Source organism: Panicum virgatum, chromosome 3K (genome assembly GCF_016808335.1).
Source record: "Panicum virgatum strain AP13 chromosome 3K, P.virgatum_v5, whole genome shotgun sequence".
NCBI lineage: Eukaryota > Viridiplantae > Streptophyta > Magnoliopsida > Poales > Poaceae > Panicum > Panicum virgatum.
Genome location: NC_053138.1, coordinates 10,890,491 through 10,911,905, shown reverse-complemented (window position 1 = coordinate 10,911,905; position 21,415 = coordinate 10,890,491). Strand labels below are relative to the sequence as shown.

The following is a 21,415-nucleotide window of genomic DNA, read 5'->3' as shown; positions in this document are numbered from 1 at the left end:
CTGGACAATCTTTCTGCACAGAGCAAGAACAAATATGGAGAAATGGGACCACCTTGTTTAATTCCTCGAGATGGTTTAGATTCTTGTAACTTTTCTCCATTAAATGGGATCGAGAAGGAGACTGATGTGACACACTTCATAACTTTATCCACCCATAGACGACCAAATCCTAATTTTAGCATTATTGCTTCCAAATAATTCCATTCTACTCTATCATATGCCTTTTCCATATTTAGCTTTAAAGCACAATAAGCATTATTCTTTGATCGATTTGTGCGCATATAGTGCAAACATTTATAAGCCACTAGGACATTATCAGTAATGATTCTACCAAAAACGAAAGTTGATTGCTCTTCGGAAATGATATCCGGAAGAACCATTTTCAACCGGTTTGCCAACGCTTTGGATATAATTTTATATACCACATTGCAAAGGCTTATTGGTCAAAATTGGTTCAATGATAATGGATTATGCACTTTCGGGATTAAAACGATGAACGTACCATTAATTTTTGTTGGTTGCTCATCTCCGTTGAGAACCCTTAGCACCATTCTTGTTAGATCCTCACCACAAACATCCCAGTTACGCTGGAAAAAATGTGCAGGAAAGCCATCAGGGCCAGGCGATTTGGTTGGAAACATTTGGAAAAGAGCATTCTTTACTTCAGTTTCATCAAACGGAGCACATAAAAAATAGTTCATTTCATCAGTTACCTTGCGATGAACATGGTCAAGTACTAGATGCATGTTGGAAGTACCCCCTGATTCAAATAACTTACGATAGTAATCCATTGCCATCCCATGCATCTCATCAACATCCGTGCATTCTGAGCCATCCGATCGATTCAGCTTGATAATTCTATTTCTAGCTCTTCTTTTGTTTGCTCTTTGATGAAAAAAGTTGGTGTTGCTATCTCCCTCATCGAGCCAAGTAATGGGTGACCGTTGTTTCCACATAACCTCTTCTTGGTAATTCAGCAAAGTTATATGTTCAACTACCTTTTGTTCCTCTTCTGACACCATATTTCTTGTTGCATCAGCTCTCAGTTGCTGCAGCCTTTTCTTTTGTGCTCGTAATTCTCTCCTCACAGCACCAAATGTCTTCGCTCCCCATGACCTGATGTAAGCATCTAGGCCCTCAAGGTATGTTTCGGTGATTAATGACAACCATTATTGTGACTAATGAGTTTGTGCAGCTTAATAGATCATTATCGCTCATTTGGTCATATGTCAAAAGAGGCCCCTCAATTTCGGTTATTCAAAAAGGCGATCTCGGTATTCAACTCAAGATTATATCAAGACTAAGGATCTTTCTAGTCCTAAGTGTCATAAGGTTGAGAAGGACACTTAGGTTAGTATAGGTTTTTTAGTTTTATAGTGATCGCACTATTAAGAGGGGTTAAGGCTAAGTAACTTGAGCATGGACATGGTCATTTGAAAATGGATGCACACTATGGTCACTCAGGTTTCTAGAAGTTCAAATAAGTGGTTCTCAACTTATATCTCAAGAATATTTGGATTTCATTCAAGACTCAAATCAGAAAAGTCAAAATCAGACAAAGTCTTTAACACCGGTTTAACCGACGACCTCAATTTTCTATACGTCGGTTAAACGAAGTCAGCAGAGTCTGGACAAGTCAATACACCGGTTAAACCGACGTGTTTGAATTTAACGTCGGTGCATTAGTCCAGAGTTGGTTTTTCCAGGGTATTTCAAGTTCTATACACCGGTTAAACCGACGGTGTTTGAAATGGGACGTCGGTGCAATTGACCAGTGAGATGGTTTTTCCAAGGACTTCAGAAGTTGTACTCACCGGTTAAACCGACTCTAGGTTTGAGTTAACGTCGGTGCAGTTGTCCAGAGACTTGGTTTTTCAGTTGATCAGTGGACAACTACACTCACCGGTTAAACCGATGATACGTCGGTTAATCTGCCCAAGTTGTAACGGCTAGTTTTCAGAAGGGGCAGTTTACATTCATCGGTTAAACCGACGATGACTATTGGAGGTACGTCGGATTAACCGGCGCTACGCAGTTTTCTGGCAGCTTTTCTCCAACGGCTCTATTCGTGTGAGCTGCCTATATATACCCCTCCAATGGGTCATTTTGCTACTCTTGACACCAGGCAACATCCAAACACTCATACTATAGTCAAGAGCCACCTTGAGCTTCATCTTTCACATACTTGTTCATTCAATCAATCAAGAAGCAAGATTAAGGACTTGAGTAGAGAGAAGCTTGTGTGCATCCGTTCTTGGTGATCGATTCTTGCTCAAGTGAAGGCCTTAGCTTGTTACTCTTGGTGATTGGCATCACCTAGGCGATCTTGGTGATCGAGGTGTTTCTCGCGGAGCTTGCCAAGGATTGTGGGAGCCCGGAGAAGAAGATTGTACGTGGCTTGATCTCCACCACGCCGGGATGGTGAACGGAGACTCTTAGTGAGCGCCCTCGTCTCGGTGACTTGGGAGGTGACAAGACTCTTTGTGAGTGTCACAACGTGGATTAGGGGTGTGTGCCAACACATCGATACCACGGGAAAAAATCCGGTTGTCTCTTGTCCACTCTCTTTATTCAAGCATTTTCTTTCATGCAATTTATTCATGTGCTTGACTTAGAGATCATAACTTAGCTCTACCTTGCTAGGCTTTACTTCTCTTTTTATCTCTCTTAGCTTGTGTAGGTAGCTTAGTTATCCGGTTGGTGAATTGGTGCCTTACTAGCATTGCATAGGTTAAGGTTGCTTTACTTTATTTTAGAAATTGAAAAAGGCCCAATTCACCCCCTCTTGGTCCATCGATCCTTACACCTGAGCTCTTCCCCAAGATGAAACAGTTTGTCCTTCAGGTCCTTAACTGAGTTGCAATGGTTGCCATCCTTCTAGATTCGTTGAATAAGGGAACAGAGTTTCTCATTTGTCTCCCACATAAGTTCATATCTGAAAGGCTTTCCTTTCCCATAAACAATATCACTCCTTTCATCTGGCAAAAGGGATAGAAGAATGGCGGCCGTCACCAGTTGACCACCCACCTGCATACGCACCGGAAGCCTTGAAGGAGTAGGAAGTTGGCCCAGTTGAGTTGAGGCCCAAATCGTGATGCGAGCCTCACAGGCTGCTTCTGGCGTTTAGCCCACCCAGTCCGTCGTTGATGATGACTCCCGTAAAGTACCTACGGGCCAAATTGCAGGGAGCCCGTACGAGAGACTGCGCGAAACCTTTTTATTATTTTACAGAGCAGTCCTGATGACCCTGCGTGGCGTGGAGCTGAACAAGCGAACATTTCCTCATGTCCCCATCACCATGCATGGAGCCGACGACAGACACAGCGACTCCGATCCGGTGTACAAAATGGAGGGTTTGGTGGCGCGTTTGGTACATTTATATAAGTAAAGACGAAGGAAGACCCAAGCTAGGCTCTGCTAGCTCTCCTGGGTTCCGGCAATACTATCCCGATCAATACCGCCTGCACAATACGATAGTGCCAACAACGACGCGACCTGAGTAGTGATTACTATACCTGATTGTTTTTTTTTCTTGGCCCGTCCAAGGAAGCAGCTAGCCACCGTCGTCTCGTCCGTTGTGGTTGCTCTGGCGCCATGTGATGCGAGTAGGTAGGCACCGGCGGTCTGGTATGTCGTATGGATACTAGCTGTAGCTTGTATACCCTTGTATTTGTATACATGCTGGTACTTGCTGACTGCTTGGCCGTGGGGAGTGGGACGACGACGCTGATTGGCTACCTGGTACTTGCCCGATCGAGTCCAAGCAAGCTGCTGCCTGACTCTGCGCCGCGGCGGAGCAGGTGCGGGCAGGTTTGCTTCCTCGCTCGTAGCGCGCGTATTATATACTGGGGGTAGCTGCTAGTGAATCATCTGGTGATGCTACTTTAATAAGCTAACCAACAACCACTCCGGCCTCTCGCTCGTTAGGTGAGGATTGAGGCGCTAACCACCAGCCCCATTGTCGTGCGCGCGCCAACGAGCGAGAGTTGGATCGATCAACGATCGCCACCACCGGGCGCCACCAGTTCCACGGTGCTAACTAGCCCGGCGGCAGCATGCATGATTTTTTATTATTTCGTTATAAAAAATAGTGACCAGCTAGCTAGGGCCTTGTTTAGTTGTCTGCGTAAAATTTTTGAAATAGAATCTTTTCGTATTTGAAGTGTTAAATATAGACTAATCGTGAAACTAATTACAGAACTCGTCTGTAAACTACGAGAAAAATCTAATGAGCCTAATTAATTCATCATTAGAGTATGGGTACTCTAGCAATTATTGTAGCAATTTAGTATTTAATCATTGCCTAATTAGTCTCATTAGATTCGTCTCGAAATTTACAAGCAAACTATGTAATTAGTTTTTTGTTTCGTCTAGATTTAGTACTTCATGCATGTAAAATTTTCATTCGATGTGATAGATTTGGAATTTTAAATTTTGCTACTAAACAGGGCTCAGAACGGATCCGGCCGGCAACGGCAGGCAGCCACAGCGACGTTGCTTCGCAGCCTGGACTTGGCACAGTGGCTGGCATGATGTTGGCGCGAGCGAGCGAGGCCCACCGGCGTAACCAACACTTGAGGAAGGCCCCGTATTAAGCTCGGACTCACCGGCAGGCTCTCGCCGTGCCGATGAGTATGGTGGTGGCGTGGCGTCGCGTCGGATGGAGGACTACACGTACGAGACGCGTCGATCGCTTCCCAAGCATGGTCTGTCCGGCCGACCTGCCGGCCGATGCGCCGTCGCCGTTGCGGCGGTTCGCGTCCGTCCCGGCCCGGCCCCGGCCGGAGATTGCAGCCTCGCCAAGGAAGCCCCCGGCGAAATCAACGTCCCACCCGACACCCCCCGCATTCGTCAACGACACCACCCCACCAAAGCACCCCTTTTTGGCGCGAGTCTAGCGCCATTACTAACCGATCCTCGTGCTCTCGAGCACCGAAATCAATCCATCGATACCCCATGATCACTTGATCAGCCGAGCGCTTATGGCATCCCCGTTCACATCCCATCACCTTTTTTTTTTCTTTCTTTCCAGAAAGCAATGGATTAGTGACTAGATAAACGAAAAGGAGGGTGCCTATAATAAACAGAGCAGACGCCACCGACTCCCCACCCCCACATGTTTGATGCAATGCGCCTTTTAAGTTTTAATTTCTTATTCACGCCTCGTGTATATATTTCATTTGAATGAAATTTTCGATTGTTTTCAAACGACATATTCGATATTACAGATGTTATTCTTCAATGAGCTGGAGTTGTTTTTTCTATGTCGCAAGTAAACGGAGCATTTTGCAATTCCGACACTAGGGTGTCTTTGGAACGCAGGATTCTCAGAACACGGGAACGCAAAATTTACTGAAGTTTACACGCTTAAGCCTCGCGTTACCTGCATTTTTTTTTGGACTATAAAAATCCCTATCATCTTTTTTTTTAAAAAAAAAATCCGTATCCCTAGGAAATAAAAACAGGCGGATACCAGCCGACACAAGCGAAAATCCTCGTGCTGCTCTGCTCCGGAGATAGCCTAGCCTCCCTCTGGAGTGCTGCTGCACAGTGCGGTGTCTATATAAACACACATGTTTAGCTCGGAGCACGCGCGCTGACACGCTCGCACCCGTCATTAATTCCAGAGGGGAAACGCACGCGGTATCCAGTGGCTGGCTGGGCAGCGGGGGCGCAGGCGCAGGCGGGCGAGCGAGCTCGGCCATGGCGAGCGCGATGAACGGCGGCGGCGGCGGCGGGGCGCTGAAGCGGATGGGCCCGCTGCGGCTGCAGTACTACATCGTGATGGGCGCGGTGGCGGCAGCCGTGGTGCTGGCCACGCTGCGCTACATGCCGGGCCCCGCCGCCGTGGCCAGCAGCGTGGTCCGGCCGGGCGCCTCCGCCGCGGCGGCGGCCCCCGGCGCCGAGGCGGAGGCGGAGGATGCGGAGGGGGAGAGTGAGAAGAGGAAGAGGAAGAGGAAGGGGGACGGCGTGGTGCTGTTCAACTTCGGCGACTCCAACAGCGACACGGGCGGCGTGGCGGCGGTGATGGGGATCCGCATCGCGCCGCCGGAGGGGCGGGCCTACTTCCACCACCCCACGGGGCGGCTCTCCGACGGCCGCGTCATCCTCGACTTCATCTGTGAGTGCCCCCTGCTCCAATCCCCCATCTCCCTCCTCCTCCCAATGGCCAATTCCCCCGCTCTCCTGTGCTCCCGGCCGATGCGCGCGCACGGACGGGAACATTCCTCTGTTTACTGCCGGTCAAGGATGAATTACTGCCGGTCAAGGAGGATTAGTAGCAGGTTAACTGCCCGGCCGAACAGCGGCGTCCGTGCGCGGGGCGCGCCGCTGCTAAACGGACTCTGCTTCTCAGGCGCGAAATGAGTTAGTTTAAGCCGCAAACTCGGGGCCAATTGAGTGGCTCCAGTTCGTTTAGATCTAGCACAAATACAACCCCTCGCACTCGGGGCCAAGTGTGACCTTGCAGAATTTTCTGGCGGATAATGTAATCCTGTGCCACGTACGCGTGCGGATACGCTTACTTGGTCTTCGGAATTTTTTTTTAGTCTACTACGTGGATTTGGTGGGGGAGATGACGTGTGTATGACATGTGGGGTCATGCGGATAGATTAGGGGCAGTACAAGCTATTACAAAGGTGGCGCGGCCCGGAACACAACACTTTGACTCGGGGAGAAGCAGGGGCGGAAGGCGTTCTCGAGGTTAATAAACAAGGCGCACGCCGGCAGCCAAGGCAAACCGAACATCCACCCCGTCGATTCCGTGCAACTGCTGGCTTGTGCTGGCAGCGTGGCAGGCGAGGCCCGCCGCCGCCGCCGGCCATGGCAGCAGGCAGGAAGCAGCAATGCAACAGGCAAGTCCAGCGGTCTGTCTGGGCGCGGAGAGGAACCAGCCGAGCCGAGGATCCGACGGCCATCTCCGTCTCGCAAGCATCGCCACCCGGCGGCCTGGGGCGGCGAGAAAGAAAAAAAGTTGTTTGGCGTTGGTGCTAAGCAAAGCAAGGGGGTCGGGGTGGTTGTGTTTGCGGAGGCTGCTGCTGGTGCTGGTGGGGAACGTACGGGATGGAGCACGCGCTGGATCACACGACGCGGGCAGCGCGCCCGTCAGGGGCGGGCCCAGGATTTGAGAGCTGGGTATTCAAAATTTCAAAAAGTGTAATTTTTTAACAGCTCCAAATTTATAAATTACAATGTTAAGTTTCAAAATAAAGATCAAATTTATCACAGTCAGTTCACCTTGTGCTCAGGATTAATTTCACTCAGACCTGCTTTTACTTGCTTGCCCAAGACATGGGCACAATTGTTGGAGCGGCGGAGCAGTGGAGGCCCTACCACACTGCGCAAAGCGGCAGCCCCAAGACATGGGCACAATTTGTAATAGAATTTGACTATAGTTATCGATATCTACTCGAAGTATGTTCTGAGTTATCGGATATATGCTTCTTGATCTGGTTGCGTTATCATTCGATGCTTGCATTGCATGATCACCCTGTGCTTGCGATGGTTAACATATCAACCTTAGAACTCTATCAACTACTCCAGTATTTGTATGTTTGCTCTAGTGTGATGTCTGTCCATCTGGAGGGTGGGGGCTCCACGTGGGATGCTAGCAGAGTATCGCTTACTAGTGTAGACATGGTGTCTAGATTAGCTAAGTGTTGCGGGTTGTCTACTATGTCCACGGTTTGTAGAGGTAGCCGGCAGGTGGTGACAGCCCTGTTTGAGCCCTAGTAATCCTCGACGTTCAATATGGGGGGTAGGAGGTGCATAAAGCCGCCAGGGTATACATGCTTCTCTCGTTACTTCGATAGCAGTCTCTCTGTTGTGTAGTTTAATCGCTGACGATCTAACCATAAGATGGCATAGATATAGCTAGCCTAGCACAGTTGACTCGAGCTCTAACTTCTGTCTTGCTCCCGGCCTATACCATCTTCTTTTCTTTTATTTATCTTGAGAGTACTTGTGTGTGTCACACTACCTCCTACCATGTTATTTATCTTACCCCTGTTTATGCATTTGAATATCCAATCTAGATAAAGTTTATCAACTAGTCTATATCTTTTTATTCACCGCCTTCCCTGCGGAAATATAAATGACACTCCGGTATACTCCTAGGTAAAATGCTACAATGGTATTCCGTGCGCTTGCAGATTTATTCGTGGTTCATGAAATACCTGCAATCCCAATTGGCGTCTGCGGGTGTCATCGCTGCTTCCCGGTGGTGACGCTGGTAGGCGCCAACAGAGTCCTGCGCTCCTGCCTGGATGCGGAGCTGGCCTAGCCACTACTCGTATCTCGTCTCCCGCCCAGCTACCACGCCCATGGCGCTGATCATTTACCCAGCCATAGAGCCCCTACCGATGTCCATCCTCGCGGCCGACAAGTCCCTGCATGTCTATTCGTCCGGCCCTCATCGATTGCGCCCTTGCTGCCAAGATCGCCAACTTGAGGAGCTAGAGTTCCGCTCTTGCAGCTGGGCATTGGGGAATCGAGGGACCGAGAGGACACACAGGCGCTTGGCTTGTCGGTCAAACTGGCTGACTGGCTGCCTGATCGCTAATGGGCCAGTGGGCCGTTGGGTGGGGAGGGGTGGGACGTGGGGTGCTACGATTTTCAGCACCAAACAGAAACTAGAAGTTTGGAAGCCAGTTATATTGTCCAGTATTCATAGTTTTAATTCATATACATATGCTACACTCTATATATATAAAAGGTTTTGCCAAAAAATAATGGGTATTCACTTGAATACCTTTGATACAATGCAGGCCCGCCCCTAGTGGGACGTGGGGTGCTACGATTTTCAGCACCAAACAGAAACTAGAAGTTTGGAAGCCAGTTATATTGTCCAGTATTCATAGTTTTAATTCATATACATATGCTACACTCTATATATATAAAAGGTTTTGCCAAAAAATAATGGGTATTCACTTGAATACCTTTGATACAATGTAGGCCCGCCCCTGGCGCCCGTCTCTCCTCTGCCGGCTTTGTTTGGTCTGGGCGTCTGGCCCGGCTCGGCTCGGCGCCCCGTCCGTCCGTTCCGCCGCGGCTTGTTCGTCTGTCTCGTCATCAGCAAGAACAAACCAGCAAGACTCGCTGGTTGGCGTGGCCGTTGCTGCTGATGGTTTCCCTTCCTCTACGCGTCCTCTCTCCTTGGCCACGTCCCGCACGTGGCCAATTTGCGAGTATCCTAAGCCTCCGCGCGCGTACTCCAGGCTGTCTGCCTTCGTGCTGCTGGCTGGGCCCGGGCCCCAGATCAGGCACAATGGCACTTTCCACTTCAACTTATTAGCCACGACAACCAGAGAAGGGATACCGGACACGGCCAAACCTCCTGCTGGTAGATGTCACCTCACCACAGCCAAACCTCCTTCTGCTGGTAGATGTCACCACAACCAAACAGTTAAACAAGCAGTTGAATGTTCAGTCAACATTATTGGGGCCCACTGGCCACCTCGAGTCCTCCTCGACGGTAGGTCATGCGCCATCCCGGTTTTCTCGGGTCCGGACGGGCGGCTGGCTCATTCAATCCTGTAGTATCGATATCCTTTGGCTTCTGTTCAATGCAACCCGCCTGGGGGCATCCATTTGGGTTCCAAAGCTTGGGTTAGTCAGCTTGCCCATTGGCATTTTATTAGTGGGAACCCAAGGATCTCGCGCGCTTGTAACCATAAGCAACCACCAACCAGTACAATGTAGTAGTACTTGCAGTGGACTCTACTCTTCAGCCAAAGAGTCCTCTCCCAGCGAAATGCACCTTATTGCAGCTCACCACATTAGCCAACACCGGCAGCAGCACTGCATTGGGATCTTGTTTCCCCATGGCCACTTCTTTTGTTTCTGTGACAAAAGGTCGACAGCTTCGTATTTAAGCACGAGTCTTTGTGCAAAGCGCCTTTGGGATCTGATGCAAGAACACGATTGTGCTGCCATGTGCAAGGGGGGGATATTGTTGTTCCTTTGTCTTAAAAAAAACGCCCCATGCATGTGCCGTCTCGCTTTTTGGTCTTTTTTAGTGATGCTGCTGAAGCATTGCAGAACTTGGCTTTCTGGATGACTGGAAATTTTTTCTGATTGAGTTTTTTGCTCTGACGTTTCAATCCAGGTGAGAGCCTGGGCACGCACCATCTGAGCCCGTTCATGAAGCCGCTGGACTCCAACTTCACCAACGGCGTGAACTTCGCCATCGCAGGGTCCACAGCCATGCCAGGAGTCACCACATTCTCGCTGGATGTGCAGGTGGACCAGTTCATCTTCTTCAAGGAGAGATGCCTTGATGCCATAGAGAGAGGTTTGCTCATTGCTTCTGGTTACAAGTTTTTTTTTTCTCTTTTGTGAATCATACAGCTTATTTACCAGTGAATGGAAACCTGTCCATCTTCACCCAGGTGAGAGTGCCCCAGTTGATGAGATGGGGTTCCAAACTGCTTTATACACCATGGACATCGGGCACAACGATATCAATGGCGTTCTCCACATGCCCTATGATGAAATGCTTGCCAGTCTTCCCCCTGTAATTACTGAAATCAAGAAAGCCATCAAGGTAACGGTTACTCAGAAATCATATATACATACATTACTTTTGCATCCGATGATCTAAAAAATAAAGAGAACATTGTCAGTAAGCAGGATAGCATTTCTCTGAACTCCCACTATTTCCGATTAAGAATCTTCTCAGGCACTATTTATTCGTAAAATGATCATCAAGTCCTTGTGAAACTGCAGAGGTTGCATAAGAATGGGGCCAGGAAGTTCTGGATACACGGGACGGGCGCGCTTGGTTGCATGCCTCAGAAGCTTGCTATGCCGAGGGACGATGACAGTGGTCTCGATGAGCATGGATGCATCGCAAGCATAAACAATGTTTGCAAGAAATTCAATTCTTTGCTGAGTGAAGCCTTGGATGAGCTGCGCTTGACCCTGAAAAAGTCGGCAATTGTCTTTGTCGATATGTTTGCTATCAAGTATGATCTTGTTGCCAATCACAAGAAATACGGTAAGTTAATCTTTCACTATTCGTTCCATTTGTCAGTACTTAACAGTAAGTCATTCTTTAACACAGGAACTATCAGCCAAACACAGGAACTCTGTCATGCTGAAAACTTTTTTTTTAGAACCTGAGTCATACTGAAAACTACTAGTGAAATCAGATAATATTGTTGGTTTTAGCTCTCAGATCAAATTTGCATGCCATTCTCATCCATGCATTTTAACACAGTTCTTCACGTTGTTTTCCAGGGATTGAGAAGCCGTTGATGACATGTTGCGGCCATGGAGGCCCCCCTTACAACTACGACCCCAAGAAGAGCTGCATGACTTCGGACGAATACCTGTGCAAGCTTGGTGAAAAGTTCATAAGCTGGGATGGTGTTCACTTCACTGATGCTGCAAACGGCATTGTGGCTTCCAAGGTGCTCAGTGGCGAGTACTCCATTCCCAGGGTCAAGCTGGCCAGCCTCGTCAGCACTTCAAAATCTGACGATTAATGGCGATATGGCATTCTAATTGGCCCTTCCTTTGGTTTCTCACAAGGACGATGAAGATGGAACCACTAACAAAACTAACCACCCCAAATTTAATTATTTTGAGGTAACATTAGAGCCATCGTCGACAAAGATTTTCTTTTCTTTTTCTTCTCCTTTTTTGTATAATTGGGTCGAATGTATAGCCTAGGGGTCAATACATGGTCATGCTGGTGTCTCTGTACCATGTATGATTTCTTTTTTCTGAATTTTGGATCAATAAATAGAGATGAATATTTAACATGTTTTTGTGAATTTGCTGGATAAATAGGGATATTGATATCTGAATTCTGACATGTTGACACATGTATCATTTTATCAACGTCACACAAATAGAATATACGACACTTTCATGCTTCTCCTTTGGAACTGCCAATCTGTCGTCAGCATGACACATCCAAAAGGGGAAAACAAAAGGACAAAAAGAAAAAAAAGTGAAGCAAATATATATTCAAATCACTAGAAATGCTCAAGGACACCAATCGATACATACAATTAGTTGGTGTAGTGACCAAAACCTAAGGAAGACGCATCCAAATGTGATGTCTATATGCAGTCTGGCATTACTCTTGGTGAACTTAGCACACAACTCAATATTTCTCCTAAGTTCCTTCAAATTTCAGCTTTCTAGTTTTCTGTTTTCATGCTTTTCCTTTGCAACTCTCATTCTCATAAGTGTGACTCCCAAAAGGGAAAGGCAAAAAAAAAAGGACAGATAAAAGAAAGTGCACTGAAGATGTACTTAGTACTGTACATTCAAAGCATTAAGGTAGTGGAGTATTAGGCATAGTGAACAACCATAATGGAGACTTGCAATTAATTGGTGCAATGACCAAACTTGAATGAAGATGCATCCAAGCGTGATCCCATGTATGCCGTTTTGGGAGTTTGAACCTGGCCTGGCCATGTCTTTCCACGTTTGCAGTGAAGAACTCTCTGGTTCCGCCTCCATGATCAGAATAAAGCCAAGTGGGTACTAGCCTACTAGGTAGTGAACAAATTGCAACCTTTCCAAGGTACGGAACACATAACCATCAAACTTTTTTTCTTGGCATGACTTCTTTCTGAACATGTTAAATATAAAAGTGGCGCTGCAGAGGTTTCCACCCTGAAGCGCCAATTGTTACGTGTGGTGGGAAACATTGCTACGGTTTGGACAAGAAAGGTAAGTTAGGCTTGCTACCATGCTGAAATTCTGAATACAACAACCTGGTATTCACAGAGCAGGACGTGGTCAGATGACAGTATGACACGAGCTCTGAAGCTTGGAAACCTGTTCAAGGTTAACAGCTGGTCTCGTATTACATCAGTCACTATCATGCCTGTAGCTGTCGCATACAATGATGCCATACACTTCAATTTGGTTGGTGTACTGCAACTTCACACAATGGACCGACAGTGGAAATTTCTGTCTGTCGTTTCTTTACTTTTGATTTTCCTCATTTATCTAAAATAAAAATTTTATATGCATTTTCTGCTACAGCAGAGAAGGGAACAGTATATGCTGTTTTTTTAAAGCACCCAGGAGCACTGGGGAGTCATGTAAGAGGTTGGGCGCCCACGCTAACCGAATTTAACGCAGACTAGACTGCCCGAGTAGTCTCGAAACGCGCCTACCGAACAAACTCACGCACACCCACCCACCCACCCACTCACGCACACCACATGCCCGGTCCCAGTGTGACACCCGCGTTGCTCCCGATGGGAATCGAACGCAGGCGGGCGCCGCTCGAGCTACGGCTCGTTCGCAACAGTACATGCTGTACCTGGTGGAAACAACAAACAGATGGCCAAAACCGTCACTGAAGAATTGGACCATACAGAAAATGAGAATGTAGGAAAGGTAGGATGCGTATAATGCGATCGATTTATTGCATTGAGCCCCTTGGGCAGTATATATAGAATACAGAGACTTGGGGGGCAAGGCACCTCCCCAATACATATGACAGTCCGGAATTACATATCCTAATCTACCAGATATTATCTAACAAAGAACATGCAAGTTCATATGTCACTACATTAAAATAAAAAAAATGAAGTCCGTACGAGTCTGCCCATGTATGTGTGACTGGGTAAGGAGAAAATTGAAACCATATGACATGGCCACCCTGTCTCCTCCTTTGAACAAGTCTAGATCCAAGCCATTTAGCCACCATCACTCCGGCTTCGTCAACATCCCCTCGGCCTCATCTAAAAATTTTGTTTACAGCTAACACACGACCTCAACAACTATCAAATAATTTCCATAACCCAAAAGATCTATGCCTAAAATAGTGTAGTATAGGTGTCAATTGTCATATAGCTAAGGGCCACAACCAAATTTCAAGAACTTCAAAATAGATGAATTTCTCCTTGTGTTTTATCGAGTTCTACCATATGCTTTCTCTATTGCTGGGCTTTACAAAACCTCATTCGAAATTTTCAGTTTTTCATGTGAATTAAACTTCTTCACGTGAAATTCCTATAAACTCCATTCTCAAATAGGCTTTACATTGTTTACTTTGTTTTGAGTCAACCATAACTTCACATATTCTTTGAAAATACATCTCATCAACCACCTCCATGCCATGAGCAAATGAGCTAGCAAGATCCATGTCCACTCACTAATCACTACCTGCACACACCAACCCCCTAAAAAATTACAACTATGCCCCTTAAACATGACATCTCTGCAGTTCAAAATAACAATAAAAAAGAACAAGATGAAATTTGGAATCTTGCAAACTGTATATATGTGAACGCGTATACTTTTCCACCGTCGTTGAATCTTGAGAGTTGAGAGAGACAAATATCCGTCGAGGAGGCGAGAGCTCGTAGGGCCGGGGAAGCGAGACGACCGCCATGGCAGGCGCTACCAACGGCGGAGGTAACGGCGGGAACGGCGGCGGGAAGGTGATCAGCCTGCCGCTGCAGTACTTCTGCGTGCTGGCGGCGGTCGTGGTGGCCGTGATGGTGCTGTCGCTGGCCTTCATGTCGCCGGCGGCCATGGTGGCCGTCCGCCCGAACCTCGGCTCCGTGGCGACCGCCTCCGCCGGGAGCAGCAGCAACAGCAGCGCCGCCAGAGCGGGAGGCGCGGGCCTGGCTGCGCGAGCACCGCAGGTGCCCCGGAAGGAGAAGGAGCAGGCGCAGCAGCCGCCGGTGGTGCTGTTCAACTTCGGCGACTCGAACTCGGACACCGGCGGCGTGGCGGCGGCCGGAGGCATCCGGATCATGCCGCCGGAGGGCCGCACCTACTTCCGCCGCCCCACCGGGCGGCTCTCCGACGGCCGCGTCATCATCGACTTCTTCTGTGAGTTCCATTAATTGACCACTTCCTCCATTGATAAGTCATTTCGCCGCTCTGTTAGCTCTCTGCAATTAGCCAATCAGCCGAGGACTTAATTGCACACAAAAGGGGATAGCTTGTTGGCGTGCTTTGCTATAATTTGGAAATGCTAGCTCGCCAATTGCACAGTAGATTCCTCGTTCAGAGCCGTTTCGTGTAAAGTTCCTGCGAAAATTCCTCCTATCGAAAAATTCCGGCGTTTCAAACATGCTCGATTTCAATTTGGGCTGCCAAACAAGATCAAGGAGAGCTACAGCCGCAAGATGGTTGGTGGATGGCCGCTAACAAGTTGCACGAGGTCAAGGCCATGTTCCGATGTGGAAGAGGGATTAAAAATTGGCACGATTCGGTGGTTGGAGCAGTAGCCTCATGTGCCTGACAATGCCTTTCTCTTCAGTCTTTGGTTCTTCCCCCATCCAATTCCTGGCTTGACCTGCTACTTTGCTAGTTGTAGGCTTGTAGCTGGTCATTGCTGGCCTGTTGAATAATGTTAGCTGCAGGGCTGAGAGTGAAAAATTGCCCTTGCTTGTCTATGGGCACTGGGGAGACTGGTTCCTCAGCTTTCCTGCCTCTTTCTGTGTGCAGACAAGGTGATGATGGGAGAAATAGGCAAAGAATGGAAAAGGGCAGAGATTTTTGGACCAGTTCGTTTGATGCGTTCTTCTTCTCAAATAGTGTGTCTTGGCAAATTCTAGCGCGACACGTCATGATTTAGGAACCAACCAAACATGCCCTGTTTTCCGGCACCCATCCGAGTACGAAACACATTTCAATGTAATGTCCATAGGTTATAGTTCGATGTGCATCAGAGGAGATCGGACTAGAATACTAGAATGTCAGTACAGTCCAATCACAACACGAGATGATGGTTACCTGTTCCGAGGAGCTCGTTGCTGGATCAACAGTTGACACCGGAACGCTGTAACTAATGCCGTGATCCGAGCATGGCAATGACAGGTGAAGCGGTAAACCTACCAATCAGCAATCACATGGGTTTCTTTTTTTTTTAAACAATCACATGGGTTTCTTGTCTGATCTGTGAACGATAGTGCTTTTACAAAATATTAGGAGTTCAGGGTGGGCAGAGAATCATTTAGTGACATGTTAATAATAGTAGTATTCATGTTATTTGTATTTGCCTGGTCAAACTCTGCTTATCCAGATTGTCACCGGGATGGATAATTTAGAAAATATTATTTTAATTGTTTTTATTGCTTCCTTGCTGTCATAAGAAATGGTCAACTCTTCGTATTGCTGTGTTATTTTAAATTTAAAGGATTTTAATTTCTTAAAAAAATAAATCAGTCACCCACTCACACTAACAGTACACGGACCCCTTGATTATTTTGTTTATTTCACTTTAAAAATAATAGTTTCCCTACCATGATCCAACCACGTACATGCAATCATGTGATAGTTCATGGTTGTCACATTTCACGTTTTAAACAGTTTTTAATTATTTTGAAAAAATGCACAATTTTTATTTACCTCGGTAAGGGTAAACTGGGAGAACAAAAGCCATTTTATAATGGTCCACGGATGCTTCATCAGGACAGGCTGCACCTGTAGTCCTGTACTTCCAGTACGTGGTCTTGAAAGCTTTAATCTTCAAATGATCTTCTCAAGTACAAACATGGCATCTGAATATATGGTTGAGATCTGAGATGCACATGGTGGGGGCAATTGTGCATTATCTGTTCATGTTCTGAAATGTAGCTCTGGCACCACTCTGCATGCCTATTGTTCCTTGTGAGATGGCTCAAATTAGTGCAGCAAATCATTGTCACGGTTATGTCTGGGCCAAGGTTTAGCGTTAAGCTGTCGAATCCAAATAGTAAATTTGTAAATAGCAAGAACAGTTATAGATTTGTCTTTTCAGATGGCTGGTATAGAAAGTGATGACTATAGTGATTACTAGCTATCCAGGGTCTGAACATCCGTGCAAAATTTCCAAAGCACTGCACTTGTCTGTGTAGAGGATTAACACATGGCAAACTATTCTTACCATGTTATTTGAAAGTCCAAGTGTTAATTTTCTCTTAATTTTACTCATGGCTTAAGGTCATCTTTTCAGGTGAGAGCCTGGGCACCCATGAGCTGAATCCATATCTCAAGGGAATTGGTTCAGACTACAGCAACGGCGTCAACTTCGCCATGGCTGGCTCGACAGCGAGTCACGGTGTCTCTACCTACTCCTTGAACGTCCAGATCGACCAGTTCGTCTACTTCAGGCACAGATCCCTCGAGATGTTCAAACGAGGTTCGTCAACAGCATCTCTACACCATCACATTTGTACTCACAATTTTCGCTAAAACATTGAAGACAAATCTGAATTCTGAACCTGAGCGATAGCTGAACATTATCTGCTTTCAGGACTGAAAGGCCCGGTGAGCAAGGAGGGGTTTGAGAACGCTCTGTACATGATGGACATTGGTCACAATGACATGGTTGGCGTGGCGCACACACCATCCGATAACTGGGACAAGAAGATCACCGATATCGTCGGCGAGGTCAGAAAGGCGATTTCGGTAAGTCAAACCATCCCTTTCAAAAACCTCAGTTTGGCAAAATTCAGTCAGTTTACACTGACACAGAAGCATTTTTGGGGGACAATTTCAGATTCTCTACGACAATGGCGCAAGGAAGTTCTGGATCCACGGCACCGGCGCCCTGGGGTGCCTGCCGGCATTGGTGGTGCAAGAGGAGAAGGGCGAGCACGACGCGCACGGCTGCCTCGCCGGCGTCAACGGGGCCGCCAAGGCGTACAACAAGAAGCTCAGCCAGCTCTGCGACGACCTGCGGTTCCACCTCAAGGACGCCACCATCGTGTACACCGACATGTTCGCCATCAAGTACGACTTCGTCGCCAACCACACCAAATACGGTATGGACGGCAGCAATGGCTTACCCTCTTCAGTTTTGGCCCGTCAGAACCAGAAATTTTGTCGATTCAGGCATTCAGGAAAAAAAAAGTGGGGCCATTTTTAGTTCTTGACATTGTGTCAGAGTTGGCTTATGTTCTTGGTTGATCTTCAGGGATTGAGTGGCCGTTCATGGTGTGCTGCGGCAACGGCGGGCCTCCGTACAACTTCAAGCCGGGGAAGCCCGGATGCGGCGACCTATGTCCGCCGGAGGCGAAGGTGGTCAGCTGGGACGGCGTGCACTTCACAGATTTCGGCAGCGGGCTTGCGGCCAAGCTCGCGATGAGTGGCGAGTACTCCAAGCCCAGAGTGAAGCTGGCAAGCTTGATCCATGGCGGCTCCAAGAAAGCGTCAGATTCTTGATGCGGATCAATGAGTTCACGACCTTTGAATCCATCAACTGTAGATGGGGTAATGGGGAAGAACAGGGGATGAAGGCCGTTGTGGTTGGAGATGATGCTTCGGACTGTTTCTTGACTTCGATTGACTCCTTGTACACAGAAGGCAAAGTAGCAATGGAGATGCTCAGTTACAAGCAAAAGTCGGGTGCCTTGATTTGTGGTGCAGTCGTGCAGAGTATAAAGATTTTGTACCTTGGTGTACGTGTATAGACTACATTTATGATAGTTATTACGATTTCCCATAGCTCCTAAAGGAAATTTGGCGTGCCTTGTTATTTCCTTTTAATTTGAAAAGAAATAGAAAGCAATGAGCATGTTTGGCCTCTCATCACTATCTTCAGCACAGACTGTACTCTGTACAGGTAGTTAGGCCTATTATCCCTCGATTACGAGAAGAGAAAAAAAAACATGATGGCAACGAATCGGAGATTTGTTTTCCGCCGGTGCCGGCCCGGGCAGGCAACTTTTGCACCGTTCGATACTGCAACTTCGAGATTCGTGCGAGCTCTTTCTCTGTATTTTATTACTACTAGCATAGTGCCCGTGCGTTGCAACGGATAATAATATAATATACCTATATAATACTATTAACTTTTTGTTTCATGGTCAGATAGTTTTGCGTACCGATCTCTTTCTCGCTTTCTCTTAGTTCTTTAGGATCTGTGAGTGATGGTTGGTCACCGGATATCATGGGCCCACTATCATTGTTAATATTGTCGTCATCTGAAAAATAGTATTATTCATTTTTAGTTGCAATATGAGGTGGAATAAACATTTATAGAAGATAATTGATTAATATTACTTGTGTTGGTGGTGGTGCTTTGGTCATTCATTTGAGTGTGTTTCTCATATCCGTTCGAAGAAGCCATCTGCAAGAAATATGTGTCGGTTCTAGTTCAAATTTAGATGTGATAATGAAATGAGATACCCAAGGATGCACCACAAAAGTGTGAATAGATTCATGTCGCAAAGTTATTTGGAAATTCCATATAGGGACCCAATATGTGAACCGATGGATGAAAAATACAAATAAGAAGCTATCTTATTGGCAGGACTTTTAGATTAAACCAAGCACATATAAAAATACGCATGGATTAATCACAAATTTAATCTTTGTATGCTATTTTGAGCTTTTTTCAGAAAGGTACATTGTGTATAGAGTATAACCCTATCGGAATGACTGCATTGTAATTTTGTATTTTATTTCACATCCTTATTGCCTCCTGAAAGGACCTTTTGTGAAAAATATCTTTGGGAAAGGCTGGGGCTATAAAAATGCCAATGAAAAAATATCTCCTATTACTCTGACAGGCTTCTCCCGTGCGTGATTTCTCTCGTATCGATCTGGATCTTTCCTCTCTCTTTGGTCTCCTTTTTTCTAGCGGACGATGTGAAGAGGCACACGCAGCAAAAGGAGAACGACATGGCAACGAGGGGCATGGCGTTGCGCCCGGCAGCTTGCACAGCTTTGCAGGCCACACGTGGATCTAGGCATGGAGTGACACGGCATGATGGCGGCAAAGACCGCGGTGGTGCTTGCGAGTAGCGATTGATGAGCAAATGAATCGATGATGACGCAGAGGAGGCTGGTTAGCTCATTTTTTATTTGACATGATCCGGAGTAGGAGGCGCCTCTCTAGTCTCTAGCCAACTGCCCTGGTGAGTAGAGCTAAAAGCCTGAAACCTTGATCCCTCCACGAAGACGGCATCCTCACTCACCGACAGCATCAAACTGTTTTTCGGTTGCGGCCGGTGAGCTCGTCGCTGGTCTGTGCCGTGTGGAAGCAGAGCGAGAGAGAAGATGGGGCTGGATGGGAAGCTTTGTCACCTCAATTAGAGCTTAGCGTCAACTTCTTAAAGGAGAGGGCATCGATTGATGATGGCAGCGATTACTATGGGCAGCGATGGTGATTCATTAAGGTGAGGCAGGGAAGCGTGGACTCGTTTTATATCCATGTGGGCGGTGTTCGAGTCCGGCTCGATTTGCCTTATGGCGCGCGGGATCCTATCGGTGCCCACGGGAATGGACGAACTAAAGTCAGAACCACGAGACGGACGAACCAAAGGCAGACGAACCAAAGGCAGACGAACCAAAGGCAGAACATATGAAGGATTGCTTCCGTGCTTTAGAAATAGGTATAGATACTAGGACATGGACCCCTCTGCACATGTTTCTGCCTCGCGGGCCTTGAACCAGGCAGATTCCTCACCACTGCTCGGGTACCAGATTCAACCATGTACAATTCTCATTAGAGTAATAAATTTCATCTGCATGGCAAAAGAAGGCAGTAAAAGTCTACTAAAATATGATGCCGAGGATGCTTCCTTGCAGGAGACGAGTGTATGAAAGCTTCATGGACAAATCATCCAAGAGCATTAACAAAGTTGGTTTCTGGGTACTCACATCAAATCGAACTATTTGTTTTTGATGAATCAGGAGGGATCCACCCTACTGGTTAATAAAATTAATAATAAAAAGGTGTTTAGGGAGGAGGTAGGAAAGGAAGAAGGAAATAAAGAAAATCAGGCTGAAGATTACAGGGCTTCTAGCCATAAATCAATTTCAGGGAAATACTTCTTTGCTCTATGTAACAACAGCAGACTCCTTTTCAAAAAAATAAAAATAAACAACAGCAGCAGACTCCTTGAAAATAGCCTTGCACCCCAATGTTGACATGTACCTAGAAAGGCCATAAAAAAGAAGACATGTACCTAGCTAGAAAGCCAAATCAACACATATATAATTAGGAAAAATCTAAATGGAGAGGCCTCTCCATCCCACCAGATTTTCGAAAAAGAAAAGTTGTCATTTGTATCTTAAAAATAATTTTACAATCCCGTGTTAAGAAAGTAACTTTGTACTCCATGAAAATTACAAAAAAATAACTTCGTAATACCAAATAGACCTGATGAGATAGTTTGGAGATGGTCTTCAAAGTATGCTTGCTCAATTCAAGGGAACCTTCTGCACTTTTGATGCCCATGCTATCTGGCATGCACATGCTGAAGGAATGGAACAGGAGAATTTTTGATAAAATGCTTGCAGCCGCATCAAGACATCTAGATGATCAAGGAGGAAGTTAACTTGAGGACGGTGGCTTGTGGCACACCCATGGTGTCTTAAGCTAGTTCCCATGTTTGGAGGAGTTTTAAAGTTTCTGTGTAACGTTAACTGTTGTTGAACTCGCTTCCTTCTTAAATGCGGCGGCAGTGCTCCTGCCTAAATTTCAAGGGAAAAAAAGAGA

The 21,415-nt window shown here is 46.7% G+C and overlaps 2 protein-coding genes across 2 annotated transcripts; both read left to right on the top strand.

Annotated features, from left to right (window-relative positions):
* The first annotated feature begins 5,599 nt into the window (after positions 1-5,599).
* Positions 5,600-11,775, top strand: LOC120697512 (GDSL esterase/lipase At1g09390-like). Its single transcript, XM_039980771.1, has 5 exons — positions 5,600-6,121; positions 10,106-10,291; positions 10,389-10,543; positions 10,726-10,996; positions 11,239-11,775. Exons 1-5 carry the CDS (start codon positions 5,704-5,706, stop codon positions 11,484-11,486), a joined length of 1,278 nt encoding a protein of 425 aa, XP_039836705.1. The 5' UTR covers positions 5,600-5,703; the 3' UTR covers positions 11,487-11,775.
* Positions 11,776-14,245: 2,470 nt separating this feature from the next.
* On the top strand, positions 14,246-18,498 carry LOC120697511 (GDSL esterase/lipase At1g09390-like). Its single transcript, XM_039980770.1, has 5 exons — positions 14,246-14,811; positions 16,922-17,107; positions 17,222-17,376; positions 17,468-17,732; positions 17,885-18,498. The coding sequence occupies exons 1-5, from the start codon at positions 14,364-14,366 to the stop codon at positions 18,130-18,132; spliced, it is 1,302 nt and encodes a 433-aa protein (XP_039836704.1). The 5' UTR covers positions 14,246-14,363; the 3' UTR covers positions 18,133-18,498.
* Positions 18,499-21,415: the final 2,917 nt, after the last annotated feature.

Coding starts and splice junctions, on each gene's coding strand:
- LOC120697511 (XM_039980770.1), top strand. CDS start 14,364: ATGGCAGGCGCTACCAACGGCGGAGGTAACGGCGGGAACGGCGGCGGG. Junction 17,108..17,221: donor CCTCGAGATGTTCAAACGAG/GTTCGTCAACAG, acceptor ATCTGCTTTCAG/GACTGAAAGGCCCGGTGAGC. Junction 17,733..17,884: donor CGCCAACCACACCAAATACG/GTATGGACGGCA, acceptor GTTGATCTTCAG/GGATTGAGTGGCCGTTCATG.
- LOC120697512 (XM_039980771.1), top strand. CDS start 5,704: ATGGCGAGCGCGATGAACGGCGGCGGCGGCGGCGGGGCGCTGAAGCGG. Junction 6,122..10,105: donor CGTCATCCTCGACTTCATCT/GTGAGTGCCCCC, acceptor GTTTCAATCCAG/GTGAGAGCCTGGGCACGCAC. Junction 10,292..10,388: donor CCTTGATGCCATAGAGAGAG/GTTTGCTCATTG, acceptor ATCTTCACCCAG/GTGAGAGTGCCCCAGTTGAT.